This window comes from Alligator mississippiensis, chromosome 7 (genome assembly GCF_030867095.1).
Source record: "Alligator mississippiensis isolate rAllMis1 chromosome 7, rAllMis1, whole genome shotgun sequence".
Lineage (NCBI taxonomy): Eukaryota > Metazoa > Chordata > Crocodylia > Alligatoridae > Alligator > Alligator mississippiensis.
Window position 1 is genome coordinate 73,561,630 of NC_081830.1, and position 27,736 is coordinate 73,589,365.

The 27,736-nt window shown below is 43.4% G+C and overlaps 1 protein-coding gene across 9 annotated transcripts in view; it reads left to right on the forward strand.

Moving 5' to 3' along the window:
- Window positions 1-3,710: 3,710 nt before the first annotated feature.
- The window catches only part of LOC102566757 (multiple epidermal growth factor-like domains protein 6), a 314,615-nt gene continuing 290,589 nt past the window's right edge, over window positions 3,711-27,736 (forward strand). For 5 of the 9 annotated variants that reach the window (XM_059731116.1, XM_059731120.1, XM_059731119.1 and 2 more), the window contains exons 1-3: window positions 3,713-3,869; window positions 25,835-25,969; window positions 26,609-26,718. In XM_059731116.1, coding sequence (XP_059587099.1) covers window positions 3,793-3,869; window positions 25,835-25,969; window positions 26,609-26,718 — 322 coding nt within the window. In that variant the 5' untranslated portion in view covers window positions 3,713-3,792. Of the gene's footprint in view, window positions 3,870-25,834; window positions 25,970-26,608; window positions 26,719-27,736 lie in introns of all 9 variants that reach the window. The other 4 variants (XR_009463516.1, XR_009463515.1, XM_059731124.1 and 1 more) reach the window with 2 other exon arrangements.

Below are 27,736 nucleotides of genomic sequence, written 5' to 3' on the forward strand. Positions count from 1 at the left end.
AAGTCATTCATAAGACTCTATTCCACATTATCGATAATAGACAAAAAAAAATAGGGTCCTTAATTAAAAAAAAATAAAGCACATGCAAAATATATCTAGGACTTGTTCTTCCAGGGAGTTTTTTTTATCTTGTTGATCCTGAAAGCCAATTGAACAGCTGGGAGAAGTAGGTGCAGTAGCTTTGAAACTCTGTTGTTCTGTGCCCCTTCATGCAAACCTATACTTTAATTTGAAAATAGCTATGTCAACACTCTTAATATGATGTTTAAAGCCCCTCAGACAAGGTCTCTGCAACTCCTACTCAAGCAAGTAGTCCCACTAATAGTCAATAGCATTGCTAGACGTTTTCAATAAAACAGAGATGAGATAAAATATTAGATCATCTTCAAAAGAAGAAAGTCTGTTGCATAACTAGACTAAGTTTCAGTTTTGGAGACCCTTCAGGAGCTTCCTGTTTGCATGCCATTGCCAATATGTTAATAAATTTATATTTTATAAAGAGTACCTATATCTTTTTCTTTTTAATCTATAATGAGGTTTAAAATTATTGGTTCTAAAAGAATATTTAATGGGCTTTCAATGAGGCGTTAAAATACAACACTTTATGAATGTCTAATGTGTCTTTACTGGAGAACTAGCTGGGCAAGAAGCTTCTCTGCTATCTTGCTGTGAGCGTGACCTGCTCTTTCACTAGATCCAGGTTAGGATGACACCTCAGGCTACAACTAACATTTAGCCTTGACACAAGGAAGGTACAGTATTTTATGAAGGAAGATTTTTTTGAGTTTAAGAACTGAAATTATTAGAAAAATGTGTGTACTGTAAGAGGTAATGAGATTAGCTGAATGCAGGGTCCTGCAGAGTTAAAACTGCTCCAGATGCAAAAAAAACTAGCAGCCCCTCATAAACTTCAAGGTACAGTTCATTTGTACTGGGTTCTTACATGTGCTATATATTTTCCTTACAACGAAAAATAAATCATTGCAACTTCATTGATAGAATCCAAGGGGGATTGTGTCACTTCCAGCTTCAAAGCAAGGACCAATATAAAAATAATTTTCTTGTTATGATTCTTAAGTGTTTACATATTTCAACTGTGAGGTTGGCAAATAGAAACCATACATTGAACCATATGCATAAAATGAAAACTCCTGCATGAATCTCAGGAATGAAATCAAAGGAGATTCATTCATAACTTTATGAAACTGATATTTATTTGTAAGTATCTTCATAATGTTAGCAGCTAAAAATGTACACATGCAGTTGAGTGCACCACAAGCCTCCACTGGAGTTAATACAGTGTAGCTTGGGCCCAAACCAAATCCATTGCAGTGAGAAGAAATACACTTGTTTTCAGCAGGGGTTGGCTCGGAGTCATTAGTGGCTAGTTCCCTCTCTCTGGTCCTTCTGTCCTAGGTTTGATCATATCTTTCCTAATATATGCTTCTCCTTCCACTAGATATGTTCACCATTTCCATCTATGTTTCCTTATGAACATTGATCTGAATTCAAATTAGAGCTTCCTTCTTTCTGACACCTGCAAAGGAAGAGAGAGAGAGAGAGAGAGAGAGAGAATAATAGCCTCTCTCACAGCAGTGAAAGGAAAAAGAAGCTTGGGAAGAGAGGAAAGTGGTGGGTACCTAAGATTTCAGCTGAGAGTTGAGAGAGCTGTTTTCAGATCTCTGCTTCACAAACTTCCTGAGGGACCAATCACTTAGGGCTACATTCGCCAAAGGACTTGAATGTCTAACCCAGGGGTAGAATCCTCAGCCTTGAGTTAGGTACTCAAATTCCTATACTTTACATAAGGGTAATTACGTGCCTAGGAATGAGGCAGACAATGGCCAGCACGCTGAGTGGAGAACTGCCTTAGCAAGCTAATAGGGTACATCAAAGGGAAGTATGTCTGAAATACTAGCTCTCTCCTGAATTTAGACCTCCTCTGCAGCACTGAGTTATGTGCTGATGAGAGATTGGGACTAGCAGCCTGAAACCCTTTCCTGGATTTAAGCACTTAAGTCTTCCCTTTGGGATGGAAATTTTCCTCTTTTAAAACTTGGCTATTGAAAGAAGAGATAGTGATGTTAAGTGGAGCTGAAGAGGTGGAGTGAGACCTTGATTTCATTCCCTGCTTTTGAATCAAGCCTCAAGGTCTCTTTCCTCATTTTTCTCCAATGTGTTTAATGCAAAAATAATAATAAAAAAATCTTGGGACCAGAAACTAGAATCCTGGTCTCTCCCCTCCTAGTTGACTGCCCTCCTCCTTGGTCTGTAGTCATGTGCTCCATCCATTCCTCAGTAATATGAGGTGAATAACATTGCTCCAGCTTGCACGGTTTCACTTGTTCATTCTTGCAGCAGTAGTGATTCTGTGGCACTGGATTTCAGATCTGTACCATACACAGAACATGGAAAAGTGAGAATGAAAGAGAAGTGGAGAGGAGGCAGCCTTTTCTGTGGCGTTGTTGGCAGCAGAACTGATCTGGAAATAGAAACTGGTCTTCCTTGAAGAGAGAGCGAGTAGTGATGGATTGGATAGTGTGTCTCCTCTATAGCTAGAAACTAGCATGAGGCTACCAATTATGTACATGTTGTTGAAAGAATGAATCCTCGCTCTTTCCAGCACTGTGCACCCTGAATACTGCAAAGAAGTCTCTACCAGTTAAGCTTTAGAAGGAGACATCACCCAGAGTAAAGACCCTGAGAGGGGAGGCAGAAAAGATGTAAAATAAGGATGAGGTGGGGGAAAAAACCAGCAAAGGAGGAAAAAAGAAAATGCACAGAAAGGGAGAGAAAACAGAACAAGCAAGCCGTCTGGCATGCCTCCCCCCACCTCCCGTGGAGAGAGGGTGGGGACTGGAAACGATGGGGCAGTGGGGCTGAGAGGGGGAAGCTTGGTGGCAGTAGGCAGGTTGATCCTGCAGCCGCGCAGGAATCCTGGACTCGGACCTCCTTGTGCAGGAACCTGTGCATCCTCCCCCTGCTTCTAGTGCAGAACCACTCTCATTCCTGTCTAGTCTGTCCAAAGAGAATTGCAATTGCAGAGGAGACAACTTCCTGAGGTCACAGGAGCTGTTAACCCGATTTCTACGTGATTTTTATTTCCTAAGGTGGCATGACAGCCATCTGCTTGCCACAATGGTCCAGGAATGACATGAGAGGCAAGGATCTTAGGCTCCTGCTACATGTGACATGTCAGACGAGATTAACCAGTTCATCCTGTCTGACCTTGTGACCTGGCCGCAGGTTTGGTCAAGCAATGGCGGAACAGCTTTGTGGCTGGTTCCTTGGATGCCATTCACGGAGCCCGGGGCCAGGGGTGCCCGTGCGGCTGGGAGCTGCCCGGGACCGCCCCGCTCTGGCAGCAAGCGGGGAGGAGATCTGAGGCACGGCCCCAAGTGCGATGGCATGGATCGGGCTTCAGCTCCCATCCCACGTCTAGCAGGGGCCTGAGAGTGACATCTTTTTCTGGAAGCAAGGGCAGGGTTGGCATAGAGTTGGAGCAGCTTTCCCATGCCAGGCGCTCTCCAGCGCTGAGCTGTGCCCCGGTGCACACAGGAGCCTCCCGCACCCCCTGGCCCGGCAGGAGCCCCCGCAGCGCGAGCGGGGCCGCGCAGGGGCGGCAGCAAGCCCGGCCCCCCGACGGCGGGGGCGGGCCGCGAGGCTGCGGAGCCTGTGATTTGCTCGGCCGCCGCTTTAAATGATTTGGAGGCGGCGGCGGGCGGCGGCGCGGAGCACATGGAGCCGGGGCTGGGGGGCAGCTGAGAGCCGGCATCGCCCCTGCCGGGCGAGATGAGCCCGCGAGCCTGGCTCCTGTGCGCCTCCTGCACGCTGGCCGCCTGGGCGAGCGCCGCGCTGCAGCCCGGCATGTGAGTGCGGGGGGCGCCGCGGTCCCGGCTCGCCCGCCCGCCGGGGAAGGGCTGGGTGTCTGTCTCTGCCTGCGGCGGGAGGTCCTTGTAAGACGGGGAGGTGATGCCCTAGGAAAGGGGTTCCCAGCCCGGCTCCGTGCTTGCCCCCGCTGGCCATAATGCGGCGTGGAGGGACGGAGCCCTGTGCCCGGGACGCGCCCGCGGTGGAGCCCGGTTGAGACTCGGGCCCGGCTCAGCGCGTTGCAGCGGGAGCCGCTCCGGGGAGAGGGCAGCCTGCAGCGGGCTCAGCAGCCCTTTCCGCTTGCGGGGCTGGAGTAGAGAGCATTGTTCTCTAGTGCAGTGTTCATCCAGCCAGGAGGAATCAAGGGGCTGGGACCGAAGGGAGGGGGGAGCAGCCAGGCGACATGGCAGACAAAGGGGTGGGTGCCCGCCAGCACTGGGGCAGCCGGTGGCACTTCTGGTTTCCCGAGACACGCAGGTGAGTGGAAATATCTTATGCCGAGGATGATGTGGCACGTTGAGCTGTGAGGAAGACGGATGCATAGAAAAGCAACTCTAGCAGCACTTTGTACTTTTGGGCGAGAGGCACCGGCAACTAGAAACCTGGGTTAGAAATCCTGGCTGGGTTTATCTTTGTCAGCACCAATTCGTGGAAAGGTTTCTTGGCTTTTTGTAGCCTTAATGTTACAGTGAAATGGAGGGGCCCTTGTGTAAACAGTCTGACACTTTTTCCAAATATTAGTATTAGACTATAATGGCATGAACGGTGCCTCCCACTTTGCTCTTGCTCTCTCTCTCCTTTTTTTTTTTTTTAAATTTACAGCTCTGTTTCCCAGCTTGTTCTCCCTTTCTATAGCCTGTTTCTCGTCACATTGTTCACCACCTGTGTTGCACGCTCTAAATCTCCAGGTAGACAGCTGACTCCTGTTACTGGTCTGTGGATTCCCCCTGCAATACTCTGAGTACAGATTGGCAAACTATTTTTATTTTAAAGAAAAATCTTCTATGTGACTTCTTTAGTTTAAAATAATGACGTGGATATAGGGACATGCCCTTGACTCACTGCTACTTAACTTCATGTTTGATTGAAGTAGTTTTACATTAATTACGATTTTACAGTTCTGAAGATTAAGATATGTATTGGTGAATGTTATTTAGGAATGACTCTGACATAAAAATAACTTTGTTTGCTTATTCAGTTTTCCTTTTTAAGAAGATCTCTATGGAAAGACTAGAGAGAAGATGCTGTTTGAAAGAATAACAGTGTAGTGATGATTTCATACCTTATTCAAGCCATAAGGACAGGGAGTGCTAACCGAGAGTGGTCTAGAATGGAAAAAAACACCTGTAAGCAAAGCCTTGGGTGTTTCTTTCAGATGGTATCTTTCTGATGGAGAGTGAGCTGCGACTACAACTCTGAATGGTATTTTAAAGCAGAGCAAGTAAAAAGGAAAGATTTCCCTTCTTCCGCAGTTATCCTGTACAGTTTCCTTGGTTTCATTTTAGGTGCCCCACAACAAAATTTTTACTCTTTCGAAGAGAGATTGTGTTGATTTTTGGCCTGGGGTAGCACAGGCTTTGACTGGGAACCTGTGGGAGGGAGCAAATAATTTGGCTCTTTTGTCCCCATAGTCTCTCTCTATTGTGAAATGTCATGTACGATGGACTTTTAACATAGGAAGTTATCAGTGGGATAAGGGGCTAAAATGTCCCAGTAAGAGTGTGTTATGCTGGCTGCTTCCTTTTCAATTCTTTATTTCTGTTTGAAGTCTCATCTGTCTGAGAAGGTACAGTGTGCTCTTCATATTTAGTAACTCAGAAACTTACTTCTTGCTAGAAAAACAATGATTCTGTGTTGACATGGGGCATTTGATTCCAGGCCCCCAAGGAGAAGTTTTTGATGTAAAACAGATTTCAGGGTGACTGGCTATTTCCAACAGTTGTTTCCAGACAAATAGTCCCTCATGGGTTCATAGTAGAACTTTCAGTGCTCTTTCACAAGTATACTGTTTTCTTCTAAATCCTTGTTGTTTAGTTCATTTTTATGAGAAGCTACCTACATTTTCTGTTAAAGCCATGGACCTTGTGACAATGAGCTTTGCTGTTTAAAAGTGGGCTGTGTTTGAGGTGATGCTGTGGTGTGTAGCTACACCAGAGTGAAGATCGGAACAGGAATGCCATGCTGAGACTAGTAAAAGGGCCTGCATGAATAAGAGCTAAAGGGATAAGGTTTGATTTGAGTTCTTAAAAGTGGGATGAAGTTACTGTACTAGGGAAATATTTTGCAGAAACTTCCTAAAGTATAGATGTTAGTGCACAGTTAACTGTAAGGCAGAGCAGACGGCAGGGACTCTGAATTGTCACAGTAGTTGCATTGAGTGTTGCATCTTCATGCAGAACCTTTTGTTAGTTTTCATTTAATAAGTACTTCCATCATTTCTTGAAAGCCTCTTCCCCTCTCTGACTTCCCCAGTAATAAATGCTTAAACATTGAATAGAATTAAATAAAGGTATTACAGTTACTAAACAAGAAGAAAGACCAATTTCTATTCCCCGTTTAAAACTAAAGCCAATTTTACTCTGTAGCTTTCCACACTTGGAATGATGTCTTAAAAGGTCTGCTGGTGGATGTGATGCAGTTTTTAAACTAAACTGTTTCTTTTCCTGTATTATGCAGTTCAGAAATTATGAATGGGTTAATCCACACCTCATTCAGAAGTACACAGGCTTAGCACCCCCAAGGCTGCAAGTGGTTCAGGAGTAAGATTCCTCTTACAATAATTTACACTCTTGAGACTGTTCAGGCATGGAACAGGCTCTCTCCTGTCTGTCTACCCGTGTATTTTATATGTGTTAACTAAATCAGATTTCCCAATGCAGTATCTTGTTTTTGGGAATGTAATATGAATTTGTTCTGCTCCATGAAGAGTGCCACATAACCAAATCAGTGACTTACAATGATGCATAACTGTTGTTGTACAATATTCTGTTGGTGACAAAGAATACCTTTGTTCGGCATGTTTAAAGGCACTTTCAATATAGGTACTTAACCTCCTCTGCCCGGTACTTGAAGCTCAGACTTCAAGAAGCAGTTTTGGCATAAGCACACTATGAAATATATATAAGTAAACAATTGTCATTAAAACATTTGGGCTAGAGACAGACTTTCAAAAAGCTTGAGCCTGCATGGATTCAATCTTTGCAGGTTAGTCTAACCTGGCTAGGCTGAATCACTTTGTAACTGCAGAGACATCACAGAAATGCAGGCACACGCCTGCAGTGGCTCAGGCTAGAAGCCAGGGGGTGTTAGAGCAGCCCTCCCTTTCCTTCCACAGGGTTGAGCTGAGGGGGTGTGGCTAGGCCCCTGCAGGATTCGGGAGGGGTCTCCCCCTCCTTGATAGCAGAGCATTTATCAGCTCTGTTATCAGCATTTATCACTCGATCAGAAAACAAACTCTCATTAGTTCAAATTCTTCTTAAACAAAGAAGGAATGGAGGGACATTATCAGCTGAGTTTTGATTAGCTTTAAAAAGCCCTAAGCCAACACCTGTCTGCCACAACAGGGACTGTAGCCGGCATGTGGTCTGCTAGCTAATGCAGAGTTGTCTGTGTACGGCAGAGTGGATGGGGGATTCCTGCTTAGCGGGGAGGGGGAAAGCAGGAGGAAACAAGGCAAATGCTGTGCCTGCAAGTCTCTGCCAGAGATGCAGCCAGGGAGCAGAGGGAGGGGCCAGCCCTACTGTGAAGCAGAGAGCCCCGCCCAGCCCAGAGAGCATGCTGGGATGCTAGGGGAGTCTGGTTTATCTTAAACCAGTAAGGGGTCTGGGACAGACACTGCATAAACCGGTTTGACCCAAATCGGTTAAGTCTGATACTACATTCAACCAGGTTTATCTCAAACTTGTTTCAGCCATTTTCAAACTGGTTTATGTGCACTGAACATCTGTTCTGTTACAGGTTTAGACCAGTTTCTGACCACTTAAACCAGTTTGTATAATGCCTGTCCCTAGCCTTTCAGGCTGAGAAAAACCACATAATACTTCTTTAAATATATCAGAATGAAATCTTTGAGAACTCAGTAGTATGGGAATTGCTTATAAAAAAGTGTGTTACAGTACAGATGGAACTTGGGATTCATAGTATGTGCTTGTAATAACCATTCTTATATTTGGGAAAAATAGGGGGTGCTATATTTTCGTGAGGAATTGGCTTCAATATATTTTATATTTAGACAATTTCATCTTGGATAATGTTATTTCCAGGCACTCGGAAGGTCTATGTTTATGGCAATTTTAAATATGGGCTAGAATGAGACAGAGAGGAGACCCATTCATCTTTCTAAATGATCTCAAGTACTCAGAACCTGCTATCATGTGAAAAATCCTATATATGGCTCTCTTTTAGTGACTTGATTCCCCGGTGTGTATTTCTATCTATCTATCTATCTATCTATCTATCTATCTATCTATCTATCTATCTAGGGTATACCATGCAGTGTATACATGGAATAGGCTGTTATACAGCACATTCCTACTTATACTTAGGAGGGAAAGGGATGGAAAATTTGTCATTCTCTTTTAGTACTATTTTTATGCTCTATTTACAGGTGTGTAGCTGCCTATAAAAGGGTACAAGGAAACAAAGAATTGGAATCCAGGTATAATGTACCTGTTGCTGTGTTCAAAATCTTATTTGGGTGGTTACGTTCTGCCTGCCAAAACTTCCTTTGTGGTTTCAGCTGGATAGAAGACATGAGGAATTTCCTATATCCATCTCAGGCTGATTGTCTGTTGTGTTGGTGTGTACTATGTGACACTTTAAAACAGATTGGGTAATCTGATATCTTTTATTAGACCAACTAAATAGTTGAGGGGGGAAAAACCCAACAACCCTCTGAACAAGAAGGCACTCTGACTGTTTTATTATTATTTCTCTCTCATATACATCTGGTAAAATAAAAGTAGACTTCTCAAATCTGATTGCGAAGTGTATCATTTTCACTTTTGTACACAAACAAGGCCGAACAGGCAAGAAAGTAGCTTCAAACTATTCCAGACTGCAGTACTCTGTGTTGCCACCAGATAGAGCTCATGCAGATAACCACATTGATACAGAATCCTTGGCAAAGTAGCTCACATCTTACAAGAAATTGTGCTTAGAATTTGTGCCTTGCTGTAGTTCCTACAAGAAAAATAACTTTGAACGTAGTCTTACAACAGCTGGCAAAGGGCTATTTTCCCTTTGCTATTTGCATTGGCAGAAGGTCTAAAGATAGTGAATGAGTGTCATCATCCTGTAGTTCTCCGTTTCTGATTTATTGCACACTTTTCTACACTCTGGGAGAAAAATGAGCTCAAGCCTTCTGTCCTAAGCTCTGAAAAGTCATAAAACAGGGAAAAGCCATGGATATAAAACCTGATAGTTTAGAGCTGCTGTTTTTTGTGGGGGGTTGTTTTAGGTTTTTGTTGTGCCCTCCCCAAGAGTGAATCTGATTGTTCCCTCTTGCAGAGTAATTCCAATTTTTTTTATAAATACCTATTGCATAATAGCATGTGAACTGCATAACAACACACATACAATGGGGCTCGGCATTTACTAGCTATAATCATGATTATATATATAAATACAGCTAAAGATTTAATGGTGCGTTTTTTTCAAAGACATCTAAGGGAGTAACTTCCATTGAATTTCAATGGGGTTTGGGGTCCAAATTGTCCCAGCATCCTTTGAATGCTTCAGCACTAATGTACCAAGAGCAATAGAACTCATTGACTTCGCAGTACTGCACAAGGAGACTTACAGCAAACAATTGCTGTGGTATTGTTCAGTACAATTACATCATTTATGTGCATTTTTTCTGGTTTTAATAACAGTAATAATTCCTCTTTCTTTCTCTCCCCTTCTACGCATACATTGTTTATATCCAGCTTCATTTGTTTATCACAGTGGTGGGCATAAAATGCCTTAGTTATGACTGAGAAGGCAAGGTATTTCTACTAAAAGCTGAAGAACTTCTATTGGAAATAGGGAAAGGGAAATGCCTCTTTCTGAGAACATACAAACCTCTCAGCGTGGCCTCTCTTATTGTTGAAATTTTGACAAAACTCGTTGGCTGTTCAGGATTTAATGGACTATATAGTACATCAGTATTTTTTACCAATAGAAGATCATTCTTTGAATACAAAAAATCACCTCCTTTCTAAAGCTTCAGACTTGCCATGGACTTTGTCCTTTTTAAAAACCTATTAACATACATAGTGGGTGTGGACAGCTGACTTGAAATGATAAAAAGGAAAGCATTTAGAAATTGTACACTGCCTATATGTAGCTAGCTGTTCTGTAGTTAGGGTGAGATGCTCCCTGTAGCTGCTCCACTTCTCTGAATCCAGTCATTACTTACTCTGGAGTTAAACTTGTGTGATTTAAAAATTAGCCCTTATTTTTAGCAAACAATGCAGTTCTTGATTTATTGGGTTTTTTCCTTTGTAGTAGCGATAGGTTTGTCTGTTTGTTTGCTTGTTTTTGTTCTGTTTTTGCTGTAAGCGAAGCATGCCCATAGCAGATGCTAACAATTTTTGGAGCACTACATATTTCTTTAAATATAGCTGTATTTCTTTCAGTGCTTTATGTTGCATCTTTGATCCCATACGAAAAGAGAAATAAGTATCAAGTCAGTGTCCAGTTATACACTCCTTCCATAATAGTCTGCATTTAGAAGATATATCCAGTATACTTGCCTCTATAAGCAAACATATTCTAATGTATATAACTGCATTACACTGGGATGGCCAACCTGAGACATGCATAGAATCATAGAAAATAAGGGATGGAAGGGACCTCAGGAGGTACAAGTGGCACAGGCAGCTGCTGTGTGTGGCTTGCAAGCACCAGGCAGATGCTTCCCCAGCCTGAGAGAGGGTGTTTGTGTCTGAAAGCTTGCTAAGAAGAATTTTTCCAACTATTTGAGTTGGTCTAATAAAAGATTTTGGATTTGCCCAAAGAACCTTGTCTTGCAAGCACCAGGCACTTAATAAAGGGAAGCACGGGAATGGAGCCAGGAGGGTGCCAGTGGGATGCTGCTGGGAGAGGTCCTCTCTGGAGCTACTGTTAGAAGCTGTGTTAACCCTTTCCTGACCCTGGAGCTGCCAGTGAATTCAGGGCTTTTAGATTCTTGCTTTCAGTATAAAACTGCAGAGGTTTTAGGGCCAGGGAGGGGCCTTGGCTCTCAGCAGTGATACCTCTTGTGCCAGTGTCCTGCCCTTGCTCTATTTCATATAACCTAAGGCTTGAACTCCCCTACCTCCCTTCTGGTACCTATGGGTATAAACTTTATCAGGTATACTTCTGAGGGGCAATGATTGGCAGGGTTGGAGCTTAATTTGTGACACTGGCCAAAAAGGTTGGCCACCACTAGCATAAAAAACACCTGTCCCAACTTTTTGCCAGTCTTTCACTTTATGCTGTAACAAATGTAATTTTAGGTGTATAGGACCTCTTTGGATCCAGGGTGTATTTTGTAACCTAATTGTACTCTGTTTAATGGTGCAATTGGTAAAAGCTTTCAATGTCAAAGCTTTTACAGAAGCCCTAAAGTGACTGCAGTAGAGCCTGCTAATAGAAGCATAAGGCACTCGGAAACAAAGAAAGCAGCTTTAAGTCATGGAAAGCCTTGCACAGGCTGTTACCAGTTAATGAGCATTGTTTATACTGAGTTTGGGTAAGTGCATAGCTTTTTGGGTTTTTTTCCATCCCAAAGCTGTGTATTTAAATGGAATACATTGTAACTCGCAATACCTAAACAGGAATGTGATAGGTACATGTTTGTTTTTTAAAGAAAAAGGAAACAACAACAAAAAGTGTACCCATCAAAGTATTTTTTTTATGTGAAAAGTAATGTTCTTGTTTACCTATTGTGAGTTACAATGTATTCCATTTAAATACACAGCTTTAGGACTAAAAAAACCCAAAAAGCTATGCACTTACCCAAACTCAGTATAAATGTATATATAAAAATATGCACATGCACACATGTGCAAAGGCTGGAAGTGAGCTTGGATAGCAACAGTTGCTATGGGGGGGAACCTCATTTCACACCTTATTTGAAGCTGATTCTTTAGGGTGAAACATTCCTTAACTGCCCTTATGAAGTCAATATAACATCATAGTAAAACTGGTGTTACAAGGGTAAGAAGACCATTGCAGGGAACTCAGCATTATGCTGTTTCTGCCTCTGTTTATCTTTGCCAATTCTTGTGGCACTGTTTGATAAATGCATTGTAGGTTGTACACATATTTTTGTTTGAATCTCTCTCTCCTTTGAATAATTGTATTCTTTCAGGAGACATGACTTTGAATATCTCCATCTCTTTTGTATAAAAGCCGTGTATAGTAATGGCTTTGTAAGATAACAGAGAATCCACAGGGCACTTAAACAATGTAGAGTCATAAAAAGTTTTTGTGTAGCATATCAGTTTGCCACACAAGGTGCATCACTGACCCATAGCACCTAACACTAAATTCACATGTATGTGCTGATAGCCACCATTTTATTTTTCAGATTTAGAAGTATAACTAATGGCAGCATTTTGCTTTACAATAATGGTCTGATCATGCATAAAGTCAATGACAGTTGACATCAAATGATGATGGCAGGGACTTTTAAAAAGGGGAAAATATTTGGTTCACCCATGTTTCTGGCCCTGTTGGTATATGAGGGCTTTTACTTTTAGACCTGTACAGCTATTTGCAGATAATGGTAGGTTATCAGAAGTATGCTTTAAGCTAATTTATTTAAATATGACTTGTTGGAACCTGACACCCACGGGAATAGAGATGGACAGGTATTGATAACAGTTGCTAAGCTAGACATGTCTCAGCTTTAATTGTAGTGGCAGCACTGTTATAATTCTAATATTATAAAAGCCTAAGTCAGTCTGTCTGTCTGTCTGTCATGGTTTATTCATGTTCTGATTGGGCTGGCCTCTCCACCTGCCCTCCCCTCGCCCTACTCCCTGCAGGTAATGGGGGGGGGGGGCGGCCCAATGCTGGGGGTCAGGAGGGCAAATGGACAGCGGCCCTGGCCCAATGCAGCAGCAACTGGAAAATGGAAGGAGTGAGTCTGCTCCCCCCCACCCCTTTAATTTTTGATGGGCAACTGGCTAATATACAATAAAAAAAGTGGAACAAGCTAACCTGTTTCTGTGTCTACAAGCGTTGAATCCAGTGAAAGTTTTAAAACTAGCATTTCTTCTTTCTTGTATCTCTGGACCTTTTAAAAATTATGATAATCTTCTGCTTTACTTGCAAATCAAAACTATGGTATGTGTATTTTAAGAATTGCCTTTTTACTAAGTAGTAAATGTGTGTGTGCACGTACTTTTGAGGCAACTTCTCTATATGGCTTTCTGTTGTGCTGTGATAGGCTGACAGAAAATTGAGGTAGTGGAGAATAGCTTTATTATAATGTTGTTATATCCAGAAGTGAGCAGCAGTTGATCTTTCTTTGTTATTAGGCATTTATACCCACTAGCTCCTTGTGTAAACTTTTCCCTTATTCTTTCTAACTTAAACCAACTTCTCACTCTCTTCACCTCTGGGCTATGTTCTGTTTTAGTTCGACAAAAATATTCATGTATGTAAACAAGCTGAAAACCAATTTATTCATTGTAGCCCTCTCCCAGTCTTTTTCATGTGCTATCTAGCCTAGATATTATGGATCTTGGAACAGGGTTAGGGTTAGATGCAGGTTTCCCGAATACAAATAGGGAAAGGTGTTGGCATGCTTTTTGGCTGCTTGTGTTTTAAGTGATGATACTCTCCCTGCAACCCCCATTGGGGTTTATTACTGCACTCAACATGGGCTGATCCTGAAGAGGACTGAGGACAGAAAGTGACATGGCACTTCAGAGAAGTTTGATTTCAGAAGAGATTATGCCATCAGAAGTCACTGGGGGATGAAAGCATCTGGCACCTTGCAGCCTCAGAGCCAGATTTATCTTTTTCTAAACATTAGAAATAAGTCTCAGGACAAATTCTAGATCTGTGTGTGTTACCCCCCTACACTTATCACTACCTAAAAATGGAAGACTATATCACAGAGCACTTGGTTAAACAGAAGCCGAACAACCAGTGTTACACTTCTGTGGCTGTAGGGACTAACAATTTATTGTTGGTTTAATGCCCCAGCGTACAACTTATCATCTGGTATTGATTGCCCTGAATCTTGTTGTAATGCACAGAGGCTGGAAATAGCACTCTGGAGATGTTCCATGTGACCAGGGAGAGGGTCAAAGAAAGGGTGCAGGGAAGTTAGAGAGAGAGAGAGCATTAGAAACCTATGGGATTAGGAGAATTTTCTGTGGTGGACTTTGATGCGTTTGCAGAAAATGGTTGTGAAAAATGAAATGTATGGTTGTATCCAGTACACTTTCTAGTGGGCCATATCCATATCGCAGGTGGCAACAACAGTAGCCTTTTCGGCTCAGTAGAGACGCCAAAAAATGATTGGTGATAAGAGATGGTACACCATTGACTCCTCAGCTTATGTTGGAGCTGAGGAGGTGTAATAAGGAGGTATGGTGAAAATGGATCAGAATAGAATGGAAAAGGCAGCGCTTGGGGGGCTGTCTTTTGTTTGGTTTTCTTTTAAAGAAAGAACAAAAGGAAAGGAAAAAGTCACTTAAATCTGAAAGAAACAGGAAAAAAAAAATCTGACATACCCATGTTAGAGAGACATTACATAGGAGTTCCTTAATGTACCTTTATTTAATATTTCTAATTAACAATTTACACGGAACTTATCATCTTTCCCCTACCTCTTGAAATGGGACAGGTTTTATAACCTACTTTAATCAAACACATTTGTGTCTGTGTAGTACAGTTTTTTTGTTTTTTTTTTTTGCTGATATTTCCTCTTGAGGCCCAGCGGAAGATAGTCAAAAAACTTTTCAGTGTATTTTTGTGAAAGAGAGCATTGGGCCAAAGTTTTCTGATTTGTACAGTTAGAGGCAGGGGGGATTTAAAGTTTTCTTTTAAAAATGAAGTTTCTAACCAACAACATGGGATTACATTTTGATGTAAATTAGAATCATGTAAATCTAGAGTAACACCACTGATTTCAGTGGAATTAGTTCAAATTTGACCAGTGCTACTAATTTGTCTAAAGTCTCCATAAAAATAATTTCATTTTTTATCAAAATTAATTCTTGTTTTTATACTTCTATGATGGATTTGGAAGTTCATCCAGATAACTGTTTTTTGAAGTCATGCAAAACACTTATTGTGTATGTGTAATGGGAGAGATTATTTATTATTCTTTTGCAGAAAAGTACTTTTCCACATTTAAACTCGTTCATCAGTGTTACATGTATTAATGTGATAGGGTTAGTTTACTGACTTTCACTGAGATCAATAATGCTTGGGGTGTAGATTCCTCAGCTGAGGTTAAATAAGCTGGAACACCTTCACTCGATAGGGCAGCTAACAGGTCTCTTGTTGAATTTAGAAGCTGGTGTATTTATTTCTTTTCTTCCTCACAAGAAGAACCAAAATTGGGCAGCCAAATCATTCTCTAGTTCATATTCATTAATGATTTGATCTAAAGTGTACATTCTTAATAGATGCAATTATGGATCTGTTGGCATGTGTGTTTGTTGTCTTGCCACTGATAAAATCTAGAAGCAAGGAGGAAGGCAGATTTATCTGGAAAACTTATGGTAAAATAATTCTTTCAGTATTTTGTCTAATGGTAATTATAAGGTGTGTGCCTTGGTGTTTGGCCACAGAGAGGGCAGTACAGAGCATCAGCCCCACAGAAAGATTATATAGAGTTTGGGATGGTGGAGCTGTCTCCTTTCCCTTCCATTCTGCACAGGGAATAAGTCTGTCATCCTACCAACATCCTGATCCCTTTTGCAGCAAAACGATGCAGGATTGCATGTAGGGAACAAATCCTAATAGGCCCCCGGGTGCGTCCAGATCAGCACGCGTATGCCTCTTGCCCCATCTCAAACCCCTTTGAGATGGGGCAAGAGGCACGTACAGGAACAGGAAAAGGTTCCCCCTGCTGCAAATTTGCAGCGCAGGGGCAAAATTAGACCCCTGGATAAGTTAAAACAGAATTTTAAAAAGTGGGGCAGGGCACGGTCCCGGACTGTGTCCTGAGGCAACCAGAGGCTGGGTCCTCCACAGAGATGCTCTGGCTGCCAGAGCATCTCTGTGGTTGGCCCCTTGCCCTGCTGCTGAAGCACGCTGCCTGCCAGTGCCGGTAAGTAAGGGGCTGGGGGGGCTGGAGGAGGGGGGAGGGGACTGTGGTGGGGGACCAACCTCCACTGGCCCCGCCCACTCTCCCAGTCCCCCCCAGCCCTTACTTACCAGCACAGTAGCCCTGAGGCTCAGGGTTGCTTGCTCTCAGGAGCTTCTGGGGCCCAGCCAATTGGTTCCTGGGGATGGACAGATGGACAGACACACACACACCCCCCTAGAGAGAGAAACAGCGATCAGTTGGGCAATGCTTTACTGGTATATTTACAATGTTAAAGCAATTTGGAAGCCTACCAGTGTCTCTCTCATCATGATAAACTAAATTTTAAATACCTACATGGGTTGATGTTTGCTTTTAGTTTTCTTTGCACATGATGGGTGTGTGATGTGGGGGATGTGGTGTTTGCAGGAAGGGGGTGGGGGAAGGTGTGTGTGGAGGGATGTGGGTAGGTATGGGGCAATTGCTGTGAGGACTGTGGGTGTGGGGGACTGGGGGGCTGCTCAGGAGGGGTGCAGCCCCCTGCCCCCCCAGCACATGGAATGCTCCCCCAGGGTCTCAGCTCCCCGCTGAGCGCTGCAGGATTGGCCTGGCCGGGCAGCACGAGCAGCCCCAGGGCTGGCAGGACCCAGCTGGGCCCAGTACACGGTCCCCGCGTGCCATGCCAGGTCCCGCCTCTGCCCTGCTGTGCCCCTGGGGAGGTGGCACACAGCAGGACCTGGCCCAGCCCCATGTGGCTCGCTAGTCTGGCTTTGTACCAGAGTGGGTCACGCAGCTCTGGGAGGCACAACTCCTGTGCATGCCTCCTGGAGCCATGCAACCTGCTCTGGTACCAAGCCAGACCAGTGAGCACCTGTCTGGGCCAGGTCCTCACCCCCTGCAGCCCTGCTTATCCCTCACATCCACCCACAGCCATGACCCCCCCCCAGTTCCCCTTCTTTCCTTGGACAGCGCCAGGGGCTGGGGGTAGCAGGAGTACCAAAGAGATGCTCTGGTTGAAACCAGAGCATCTCTTCTGGAGGACTGACTCCCTGCTGGCTCTGGGCAGAGTCTGGAACCATGCCTTGCTCATGAATCATCTTTCCCCTACCTCCTGAAGTGGGACAGTTTTTATAATGTACCTTAATCAAACACGTTTGTGTCCGTGTAGTACAATTTTGCTGATATTTCCTCTTGAGGCCCAGCGTAAGATAGTCTGCTCTTCTGTGGAGTGGTTTGTTTTTTGTTTTTGTATTTTTTGTTTGACCTGTGGATCTAATTTTTTCCTCGCGCTGCAAACTTGCAGCACAGGGAACACTTTTTTCGTTCCCACATGTGCCTCTTGCGTCGTCTCAAAGTTGCTTGAGACGGGGCAAGAGGCATGTGTGCACTCATCTGGACATGCCCCATGTAACCCAGGTACTCATTTGCAACCAGCCTCTGGTGGGACTTGTGAAAGCAGTTGGGTTTGGACTACACAGACTCCATCATCAATGCCGATTACAATCGTGCCCTGTGCAGTGTGTCAGCAGTGGTACTATTGGCATTATTCTGTTGTCTTTGTTCACATCTTGGACAAGGTCCTGAAGTTCTTACTTACGGCCAAATTTGGTACAGTTGCACATAAATTCAGGAGAGCTGAGAACAGAGTATTGTATTTGGCAGGAATCCCACAGTTCACGGGAGTTTCTTGGTTGAGTGAAGACTGGGGTTATAATCTTCTCAGTATCTATGCTTGGAGGACACCCTCTCTCCCACAAGTATATGGAAAAAGGAAGTTGCCCTCATAACAGCGGTCCAGATTTTCAGAATGATCCACATGGGAGTGCAGGGAAACCACAGCATATGTGGACTGGGAGGTTATAAATGAGTTCTTTTCCCTACTACTACTTGCTGATTGCCACCTCTTTATTTACCACCAGCACTGGGAAGATTTAATCAGCTTCCCTATGGAACTCTATTTGGGGTAAAGCTCCAGAGGAAGGAAGCAGAAGACTCTGGCTCCATTGGAGTTAAAACTGCTGAAGACCAGAGTAGGTAGGAACGCCTTGGAAACTTGCAGAGAAGCCTGTGTGTGTTTAGCAGATCACCTGAGATCTCGGGGGCTACTCGTGCTAAAATCTGCTTATCTCCTTGGCTTGCTCCCCTGCGGGTTTTTCCATAGACATGAAACCTAAGGATTATGAATGGGGATCTACCCCATTCGCAATTTCACATTTTTTGTGGAAACCATGAAAAAAAAAAGTTTCTGCAAACCCTGCGAAAATGGTGATCCCTGTGATTTTTTTTTTGGCACAGAATCACCAGGAAAAAGAAAACTTACTAAAAATAAAATGCAAAGATGGTCTTCAGCAAAGATGGTGGCTGTCCCCTCCCCTTGCTGCTGATTGGCTAATAGATGCCCATTGTGTGGCCCCATCCCTCTCTACCAATCAGCAGTGGGGGACAGGGCCTCCAAGGCCCCTAAGCCAATCGGTAGGGATGGGCTGAAGGGGGAGGAGTTCTACAAAAAGACCCTGAAAATTGTGCTATGAGTGGCCCATGGTTTTTTTTTTTCCCCTTGCCTCAGCAGGATGAAGTAGATCCCTAATTATGTATAATCAATCTGTAGGCAAAACTACTATGGTGTTTCTGGGTTTTTTTCCCCTCTTTTTAACATAAGAGCTTAATTGGAATAACTACCAAGTAAGAACTTTGGTAGTCAGGGGTGTGTGGGTGGGTACCTTTTTTTTTCTTTCCTCTTTCCCTATTTTTAGCTTTACTTCTGTGAATTTACAGCAAAGAAACTGCCAATAAACAGTGCGAATAGCCAAGTAAAGATAATTTCCAAGTTCATCTAATTATCTGTTCATTAGAATCATAAACCCAGGAGCTGGAAGTGTGCAGGGTGTCTTTGTTTAAAGGGCAGTTTCATAAAGCAAATATTAAAAATAAGGTTTCTGGTTTTCTTGAGTCAGACTGACAAGCTAATAATAGCATTGGTGTTAGTTTTGGCTAACGGGCAACAGCCTTACAAAAAGGTTTTAGAGGATTGCTGTATCAATCAAATAGAAAAACACAATATAGAAGTCCACAGAGGAATGCTCATTTTAACATTTTAAGATCCTATTAACAAATAGCATCTGCACACAGTGCAGGTGAATAAAAGCTATGGGTCTGCCTGTTTTGTAAACAGATCTTTGAACCCACTTGTAGTTTTGCAGGTTTTAGACAAAGGGAGATATTTGGTGGCAGACAGTAATTTTAAAATACTTTGTGAACAAATGTACTCCAGTTCTTAAAACTTGTCTAAGTTTTATATGTAACATTAATCATCCTGGCTGCCTCACTGTTGTGAAGCAGAAAGGCAGAGGCATAACAATACAGCTGGATGCCTGTGACTTTTTTTTTTTATGGCTGCTGCTGTGCCACCAGTGCAATTGTGTGGCTGTTGCAGCAGCAGGTTGTGCTCATCTCTCCTCCTCCATAATATGCCCCACCCTAGTTGTGCTACTGAGGATAGAGATAATAGGTGAAGATTGTTCATTATTGAGAGAGAGGTGGTTTTCCTGTTCTTCCAGTTGAAGAGGCGAGTGGTTGTTATAAATCTTTTTGCAAATCTCAGTCTGGCAGTTTTTAGTATGGTCGTCTTGGGATGATAGTGACCATTGGGGTCCTGTGAAGAGGTGCGGTTTTAAATCCCTAAGGGTGAAACCCACTGCTAAGTGGAGGATTACATGGGAAAGAATTACTGCAATTTAATTTTAGAATGGAATTTTTTTTATATCTCCTCTATTGTCGTCATTGGCAATCTCTTGATTTAAGGATGATCTCTACCAGTGCTCATTGATGGGTCTTGAGGTGACTTCAGAGATGAGTTCTTGAGCCACAGATGCATCCACAGAAGTTGCAGGTCTTGTCCCAGGGGAGAGTGGGCTGCAGGCTGGGATTCCTCTACTTCTCCTTCCTATGCTGTCTCTCCTCTTCTTTGAGAGCAAGATGCTTTACCTCAAAACAGCTGCCACTTGGTTGAGGTTGTGGTACCATTTGAATTGGTCAACATTCAGCTCCTCCCAAATCTCAATGTTGGCATCTGTTTTTTGGGGGGTTTTTTGAGGTATGCCTTCTTGCAGTGTTTCCTCTGGCCACTGCAAGATCTCAGGCTATTACTAAGCTGGGAGTAGAGCACTTGTTTTGGGAGTTGAGTTGGGCATCCTTACACAGTGCCTGGTCCAGTGAAGCTGGTGCTTGAACCAACTCACTTAACTTCAGCAAGGATGCTGGCATTTGTGTGACGATCTTCCTAATTGACGTGGAGGATTTTCTGAAGGTATCATTAGTGATATCTCTCCAGGCTCTTGAGATGGTGACGGTAGGTCACCCATGTTTCACATCTATAGTGGAGAGTGGGGATGACGACTGTTTTAAACCTGGATCTTGGTGTCTTCCAGAGATTGGGATGAACAAAGACATGCCAAAGCAATTTCCTAAAAGAGGCACTTGTACACTGGATCCTATGCTAGATCTCCTTACCAGTGTCTAGCCTCTAATATTAGTTCAAGAACTACATGGATAAGTTTTTTGCTGTGGGTTTGTTAATTTGTTCATTTCCCCCCTGCTCTGTGTAAAACTTAAACATATGACCCAATGCTATTGCATTGCTTTAGTCTATCTGAGTACTATTATTGATGTCCTAATAATATGGAAGTAAGGAGTGTCAGGGTGGGGATCCATAAATAAGTATAGCACTTGTTGGTTGCCCGCCTCTCCTGCTGAAAGTCTATTGCAGATGAACGTACAAGTATCTGGAAAGCTTTAAGCAATTCTGATAAAAGGGAATATGCATGAAAGTTCTGTAAGGGATGTTCCATTCATCAGTAAGAGAATGGGACTAAAAACTGCTTTTTCTAGTGCTGAGTAACTGAAGTCCATGTTATCTAATGGTTAGATCAAAGAAATGGGAGGGAGTGATTTTTTGGTTTAGTACTTCACTGCCAGCGAACTGCTACATGGCCTTGGGCAGGTCTCTCAAGCTCTCCTTTCAGTTTAACTCATCTGTAAAAATGATCATAATATTTTCCTACCTTCCAGGGGCTTAAATTCTGTAAACCACTTCAAGATTCAAGATGAAAGGCATATTTAAAGGGTGTGGGGAGGGGGGGGAACCATACCTCATGTGGTGATGGGAAACATAATGAGGAATTGAAAAGTGCTTTGAGCTCTTGAGATAAAAGGCGCTATAAATCATAAAGCAAAGTATTAACAGTATCCAGTATGTATGATGGTAACTCTAACTACCAGGCAGCTGTTGGGCTGAACCAGTTATGTCATTATTTAAAGGAAAAGAAGAATATTTTTTGTTATGTAATATAGTTGTGCTTCCTTGTCCTTTGTCGATAAACATTATACACATGTCTGTGTGCATGTGTATGCATTGGGGTCTTTTTTATTTTTACATAGCCATGGAGCTTGAACTGAGGCTCTAATAGTTTATAAAAGAACTTTTTAACCCATTACTTTTGCTTCACAAGTGCTAAGTAGTGGTGGATGCTTTATACATATAATAGATATAACACCATTTATCAAACTCACTTGAACTTCCAGGGTAGAATATGTGATGTGTTTGTTTTGTCAACTGACAAAACAGTAGGCTGATATTAGTTCTTGATTTTAATTATTTCATTATCAGTTCCTAAAGCCACTTCGGGAACTATTGAAATTATTTCTGCGATCCCTTTAACTGGGGTACTTCTTGCTTTTATTCTTTAATTCAGTGGGTTTCCTTTTAAACCTTGCATCTGTCCCAAGCTGTAGTTACTGACTTAATACAATTACTCAGAATTTACACCACTTGTACAATGAAATCAGAATGATCACTCCCTGACTTTTTTTGAATTCTTTTTGTAAAAGTGACATTGTAAAATAAAATCCTCTCCTCATTAACATGACCAATTCAACTTGCCTAGTAAAACCTCTGTACTTCTTTAATTATTTTTTAAGGTGGAATGAAGATCAAACTTCTGTTCCACAAAGTGCCACTTATTTACAACGCTTTTTGTTGCTAAAGAAATCAGCACAGAAAGACTGTGCTTCGGAACTGTTTTGGTTTTGTTTGGGTTTTTTTTTTTTTCTTCTAGTTCTGTAATCAAACTGAAAATCATTATTTGCATTATTCTGATTATAATTATGACTTTAATTTTTGATAAAAAATAAGTTGACTAAATACAGGAAGAATTGGCAGTGCACTTTATAAGCAAGAAAGATTTTTAGCTTATTCAGAAATTTCTTATAATACAAAATGAAAATTAATATTGGAAATGTGTTAACTGTAAAACATATCTACTAGAGACTATTGTTTGCTTTTGGGACTATTTTATCATAGATACATTATTATAAAGCAAAGCAACTTTTCCATACACTTGCAATATTTAGCATAATTTCCTTTTTTGTATTTCATACCAGTGATGAAAGGGAAGCTGACAGTAATAGTTACTTATTAAATAAAAATGACTTCCATGGCTGTAGCCATTTTTAGAAGTGGCTATATGTGTTATATCTGCATTGTAAAAAAAAAAAAAAAAAATGTAGGACTGTTGAAATCACTAGAAGTTTTGTCAGTGACAGCAGGATTAGGTATTTAGACCTCATTTTTTTTAAGGAATTATTTAAACCCTTAACTTTGTGGAAGGGGCTAGTCCAGTTGAACACACAATTTTATTTATATTTTTTTTAAGTGTGCATAAGTCTTGGCAGAATATGGGCCTCTATTTTGCATCAGTACTGAGCATGAGAAGTAGAGTGAATTTAGCATGAGTGAAATTCTGTGTCCGGGAAGTTGATGGAAAAACTCACTGATTTCAGTGGACCCATGTATTTCAATTGCAGACTGTTTTGGGGTCTAGCTTCCACACTCTGTGAGCACATCCACACATGCAAGCATGTGCGCTTGTGGCAAGTCAAATAGAAGCAGTGCAAATTTGTGGTGTTTTGCCTTGGTGCATGTGCTCGGACATGCACTTTATTGTGAAGCAAATCATGCCACTTGGGGCAAAATAACCCTGCCTGGCTCCTCCCACACTCTGGGCCACTTGGGCTATTACCTGGGGCCCGGCACCGCTCACAGGGACCACATGTCATGCCAGGTCAGGTCCTGCCTCCATGGAACCAGCTCAGCCCGAGGGCATGCTGGGCCCATGGAGGCAGGACCCAGCCTGGCATGACAGATGGTCCCTGCGAGCAGTGCTGGGCTCTGGGTGACAGCCCGAGTGGCCAGGGGCTGCCTAAGGGCACACAGTCCTGACCCGCACTGTGCTGTGCCAGACCCACAACAATGGCACAGGTGCCACCAGGGCCATGCCACACCGCTGGGGGCTCTGGTTGCAGCGGGCCCTGAGGGCCCAACAACTACTGCTGCTACGGGGGTAGCTGTGGGCCCTGTTGGGGGGAGGAGGGGGTTGTGCCCTGCAGGGGGTAAAGGATACACCCCTCCTGAGCAGCCCCCCTCCACACAACTCCCCCATGCCCCCAAGCAACCCCCACAAACCCCTCACCCACATACCTGGTACCGTGGATCAGGAGTGAGAGAACTGAGGGGTGGCGGGCTGTGGGTTGAGATTGAGGGGCAAGGGCAGGGACAGGGCATTGGCATCTCAGTGCTGCTCAGTGCCATGCATCCTGGCGAGCAAAGCAGGTAGGGGTAGCTCTAATTTTTCTATGACAAAAAACCCAAAAGTAAATGTGAAAATGTATAGATATTTAAAATTTATTTTATTAGGATGGAGACACTGCTAGACTTCCAAATTACTTTAAACTTGTGAATGTATCAATAAAATATAGAGAGATCAGTTGGGCAATATATAGTGGTATTTCATTTTAATGGGAGTTTTGGGTTTCTTATCAGAGAATCTGCAATTTTTAGACAGGGAAAACCAGGATCTCTGCTGGTGAGACAAGTGGCGAGACCTGGGCAGAGGAGCTTGTCCAGGGCCAGCACTGGGGACTCAGCTGGAGGGCAGATGAGGTGGCTGACCTCTTGGCCATTTGGGGCCAAGAGGACACACTCTGAGAGTTCAAAGTAGGCCACCACAAGAAGCACATCTTCTGGGCGATAGCTACCGAGATGGCAGAGTGGAGGTACTGTGTTGGGGCCTGGCAGGCATGCAGCCATGGAGCTGTAAGTCCAAGGGGACAGATGCTGCTGCAGGTGGCAGCAGGTCATAGACATGCAACAGACTCCGCTGCCAGACTGCTGCAGTGGGTAGAGGCGGCAGGGGCCACTCCAGGTTAGGGCTGCTTCAGCAGTCCAGCTGGCACAAGGGGTAGTGTCCCCAGATACTAAATGGCCCACTTCAAGGCCCCAGATACCTTAAAGCCCACCTGACTAACTAGTAGCCCCTTGTGGGGCTAATGAATGAGTTGTACAACTAAATTCTTGGGACAAATAAAGCAAAAATGGGATAGGAGTGTCGTGTGGGTCAAAGGTTCAAAACATGAAAATAAGTTCACCTGAGGGGAACACCAAGCAGAGCCCCCTGGGCTGTGCCTACCAGTCCTCAAAGGCATCCAAGGAGCCGGTGGACACCGCCCACTGGTGCTCTGCCTCGAAACATTCATGAATGAGTGGGAGGAATGTGGCCCCACAGTCCGCAGGCACCTTTCCAGCCAGAGCCTCCTTCCTGGTAATGTACAGGGCCACTTGGCCAGGGCCAGGAGGAGGTTGACCAGGAGGTCCCAGGATTTGCTGGGGCTGCAGATGGAGTGCCCAAAAATAAAAAGGTAGGGGCGTCAAAAGCTCCCGAGGGCAAGTAGCCCTGAGCTGCTCACCAGGGCAGGTTTTTATAGTGCTGGGTCAGCACAGGTGCTGGCCCCAGCATCTAGCTCTCCCTGGCTGTAGATCTGGGAGGAGCATTTTGCCCCAAGTGGCACAACTTGCTCCACACCAAAGTGCATGTCCAGGCACGTGCACTGAGGCAAAATTCCCCGGCATTTATTTCTGCCGCTCTTATTTGAGCTGCTGCAAGCGCACCTGCCTGTATGTGTGGTTGCACCCTTGTAGTCTTAGCTCGAGACTCCCGCTTAATGTGCTCTAGGTCTGTGATTGAATCCCTGGTATGTTAGCTTACAGACTGTTGCATATGGAATGCTAAGCACTTGAAGACAATGCCCTTGAGTCTCCACTGTAATAGAAATAATTCTACTGAAACTGAAATGATCCCTCCAGCTCCCTTACTTTAATCCATGTTTGTGAGGTCTAAGCTTTGTCACAGTCCATGCTGCCTTTTGATTTGCAAAGATTGCAGTTCAAGGAGTTTGGCTAAAATAAGGATAAATGGCTTGCAAGCTTCTTCAGATAAATTCACACTAGCTTTCCTGGTGTAGTTCTGCCCTCTGTTTCTGGGTAAAAGGGTTAAGAGTTGTATCACCATAGCTGCTCAGTGGCCTATATTTTTTCCATCTTTACATGTGAAAATTGGTATCAGAAGTGCTTTCAAACATGATTTCATCTTACTGATCACATGAAGCACAATCATGGCCCAACTAAAACTGGAGAGAGGTGGGCTAGGATTTTACCCATTACAGCAATCTGTAATCACTTGGAAGAGATGGTCCTCCAGAAATGTCACACAATTGCTCAAACATTTTTGAATAGCAATGTAGTATAGAACTGCATGCATTTCCTAGACTTGGCTTTCTCAAGCATTATGTACAATTACTATATTTCTTATTTGTTTGTATCTCCCTCTCAAGGCCAAATGTATGTCCAGAACAAGAGCTTGCAATGGTGGGATACCAGCAGCCATGTGTTCAGGCTTTTACCCGTATGATCAAGATGTGGAAACAAGGCTGCACGGGGCAGAGATGGTGTGTGAGCCATGAGAGAAGGTAATGTATAATCTGTAACTAAGTTATCCTATAACTCTCTTTAACAAATGCTGTATTTACTCTAGATTCACGTTTATGAATCTGCATTTTTGTCACCCAGAAGAGAGTGTGTACATGTACACACAGCACTAGTTTGTGGCTTTAGTAATGCATAGCATGCTGGTAACATTAATTAATGTTCTTCTTGCTGGTTCTTTAAGTTATCCCTATGACTTCAGTGAATTGAGGCCCTCTTGTTGACTTCAATTGGCTTTGGACTGGGCCCTAATAACAGCAGCAGAGGTGCTGTCTTTTTTCCATTTACGTTTAGAACAGATAAGGGATTATTCCAAAGGAAATAAGGAAAAATTGGTCACTGGGCAAAAATACACTTCCTCTGACTGAGGACTGAAAAAAATGTTACTGGAAACTGCTTGGGGATATTTGAAGGAGAAGGATTATGTCACAGGATTGCCAATTGGAGATTATTAGGGTACTTTCACGTTATATTCTTTATTACAAGAACAATTTGTATAAAGAAAGCACGTCTATAAAAATGGTGCTCATGTCTTAAGAACTGTATTCATTGCTGCTGTGACTTGAATAAACTGCACAGAAGGAAGCTGGGATTGTTCTCTTACAATGGCTCTTATTTTAAAGGACTGGGTATTACACGGTCTACAAACAGATGTACAGAATGGAGCATCAAACTGTCTATAAGTGTTGCCCAGGGTGGATGCAGCAAGATGATGAGCCTGGCTGTTCGCGCTGTAAGTTGGTTGGTTCTATTCAATACCGTGAGGCAAGGTGGAACAGTTTCATCACATAACTGTATTTTCTTATTGCATTGACCCTCTTAGAAAGATAGCTTTTGCAGATGAGATTCTCATGATGAAGAAAGCTTTTCTTGTTGTTTTTTGTTTTTTTTTTAAGAAAGTGTATACAGTAATTCTAGGTACCTTTTTAAGATGGCCAAGACTATTTTACATGAACAACAGTCATAATTTATTTATTATTTTTTAAACCAAACAGGCCAGTCCTAGACTCAGAAGTGTAGCAGGGCATCTCTGCCTGGGGTAGCTACAAAGCATGGGGCAGTGCCATCTGCCTCTGTGTTGATGGTGACAGCACAGTCAGCCACTGATTCATAGATTCATAGATGTTAGGGTCAGAAGGGACCTCAATAGATCATCAAGTCCGACCCCCTGCATAAGCAGGAAAGAGTGCTGGGTCTAGATGACCCCAGGTAGATACTCGTCTAACCTCCTCTTGAAGACCCCCAGGGTAGGGGAGAGCACCACCTCCCTTGGGAGCCCGTTCCAGACCTTGGCCACTCGAACTGTGAAGAAGTTCTTCCTAATGTCCAGTCTAAATCTGCTCTCTGCTAGCTTGTAGCCATTGTTTCTTGTAATCCCCGGGGGTGCCTTGGTGAATAAATACTCACCAATTCCCTTCTGTGCCCCCATGATGAACTTATAGGCAGCCACAAGGTCGCCTCTCAACCTTCTCTTGCGGAGGCTGAAAAGGTCCAGTTTCTCTAGTCTCTCCTCATAGGGCTTGGTCTGCAGGCCCTTGACCATACAAGTGGCCCTTCTCTGGACCCTCTCCAGGTTATCCACATCCTTCTTGAAGTGTGGCTCCCAGAATTGCACGCAGTACTCCAACTGCGGTCTGACCAGCGCCCGATAGAGGGGAAGTATCACCTCCTTGGACCTATTCGTCATGCATCTGCTGATGCATGATAAAGTGCCATTGGCTTTTCTGATGGCTTTGTCACACTGCCGGCTC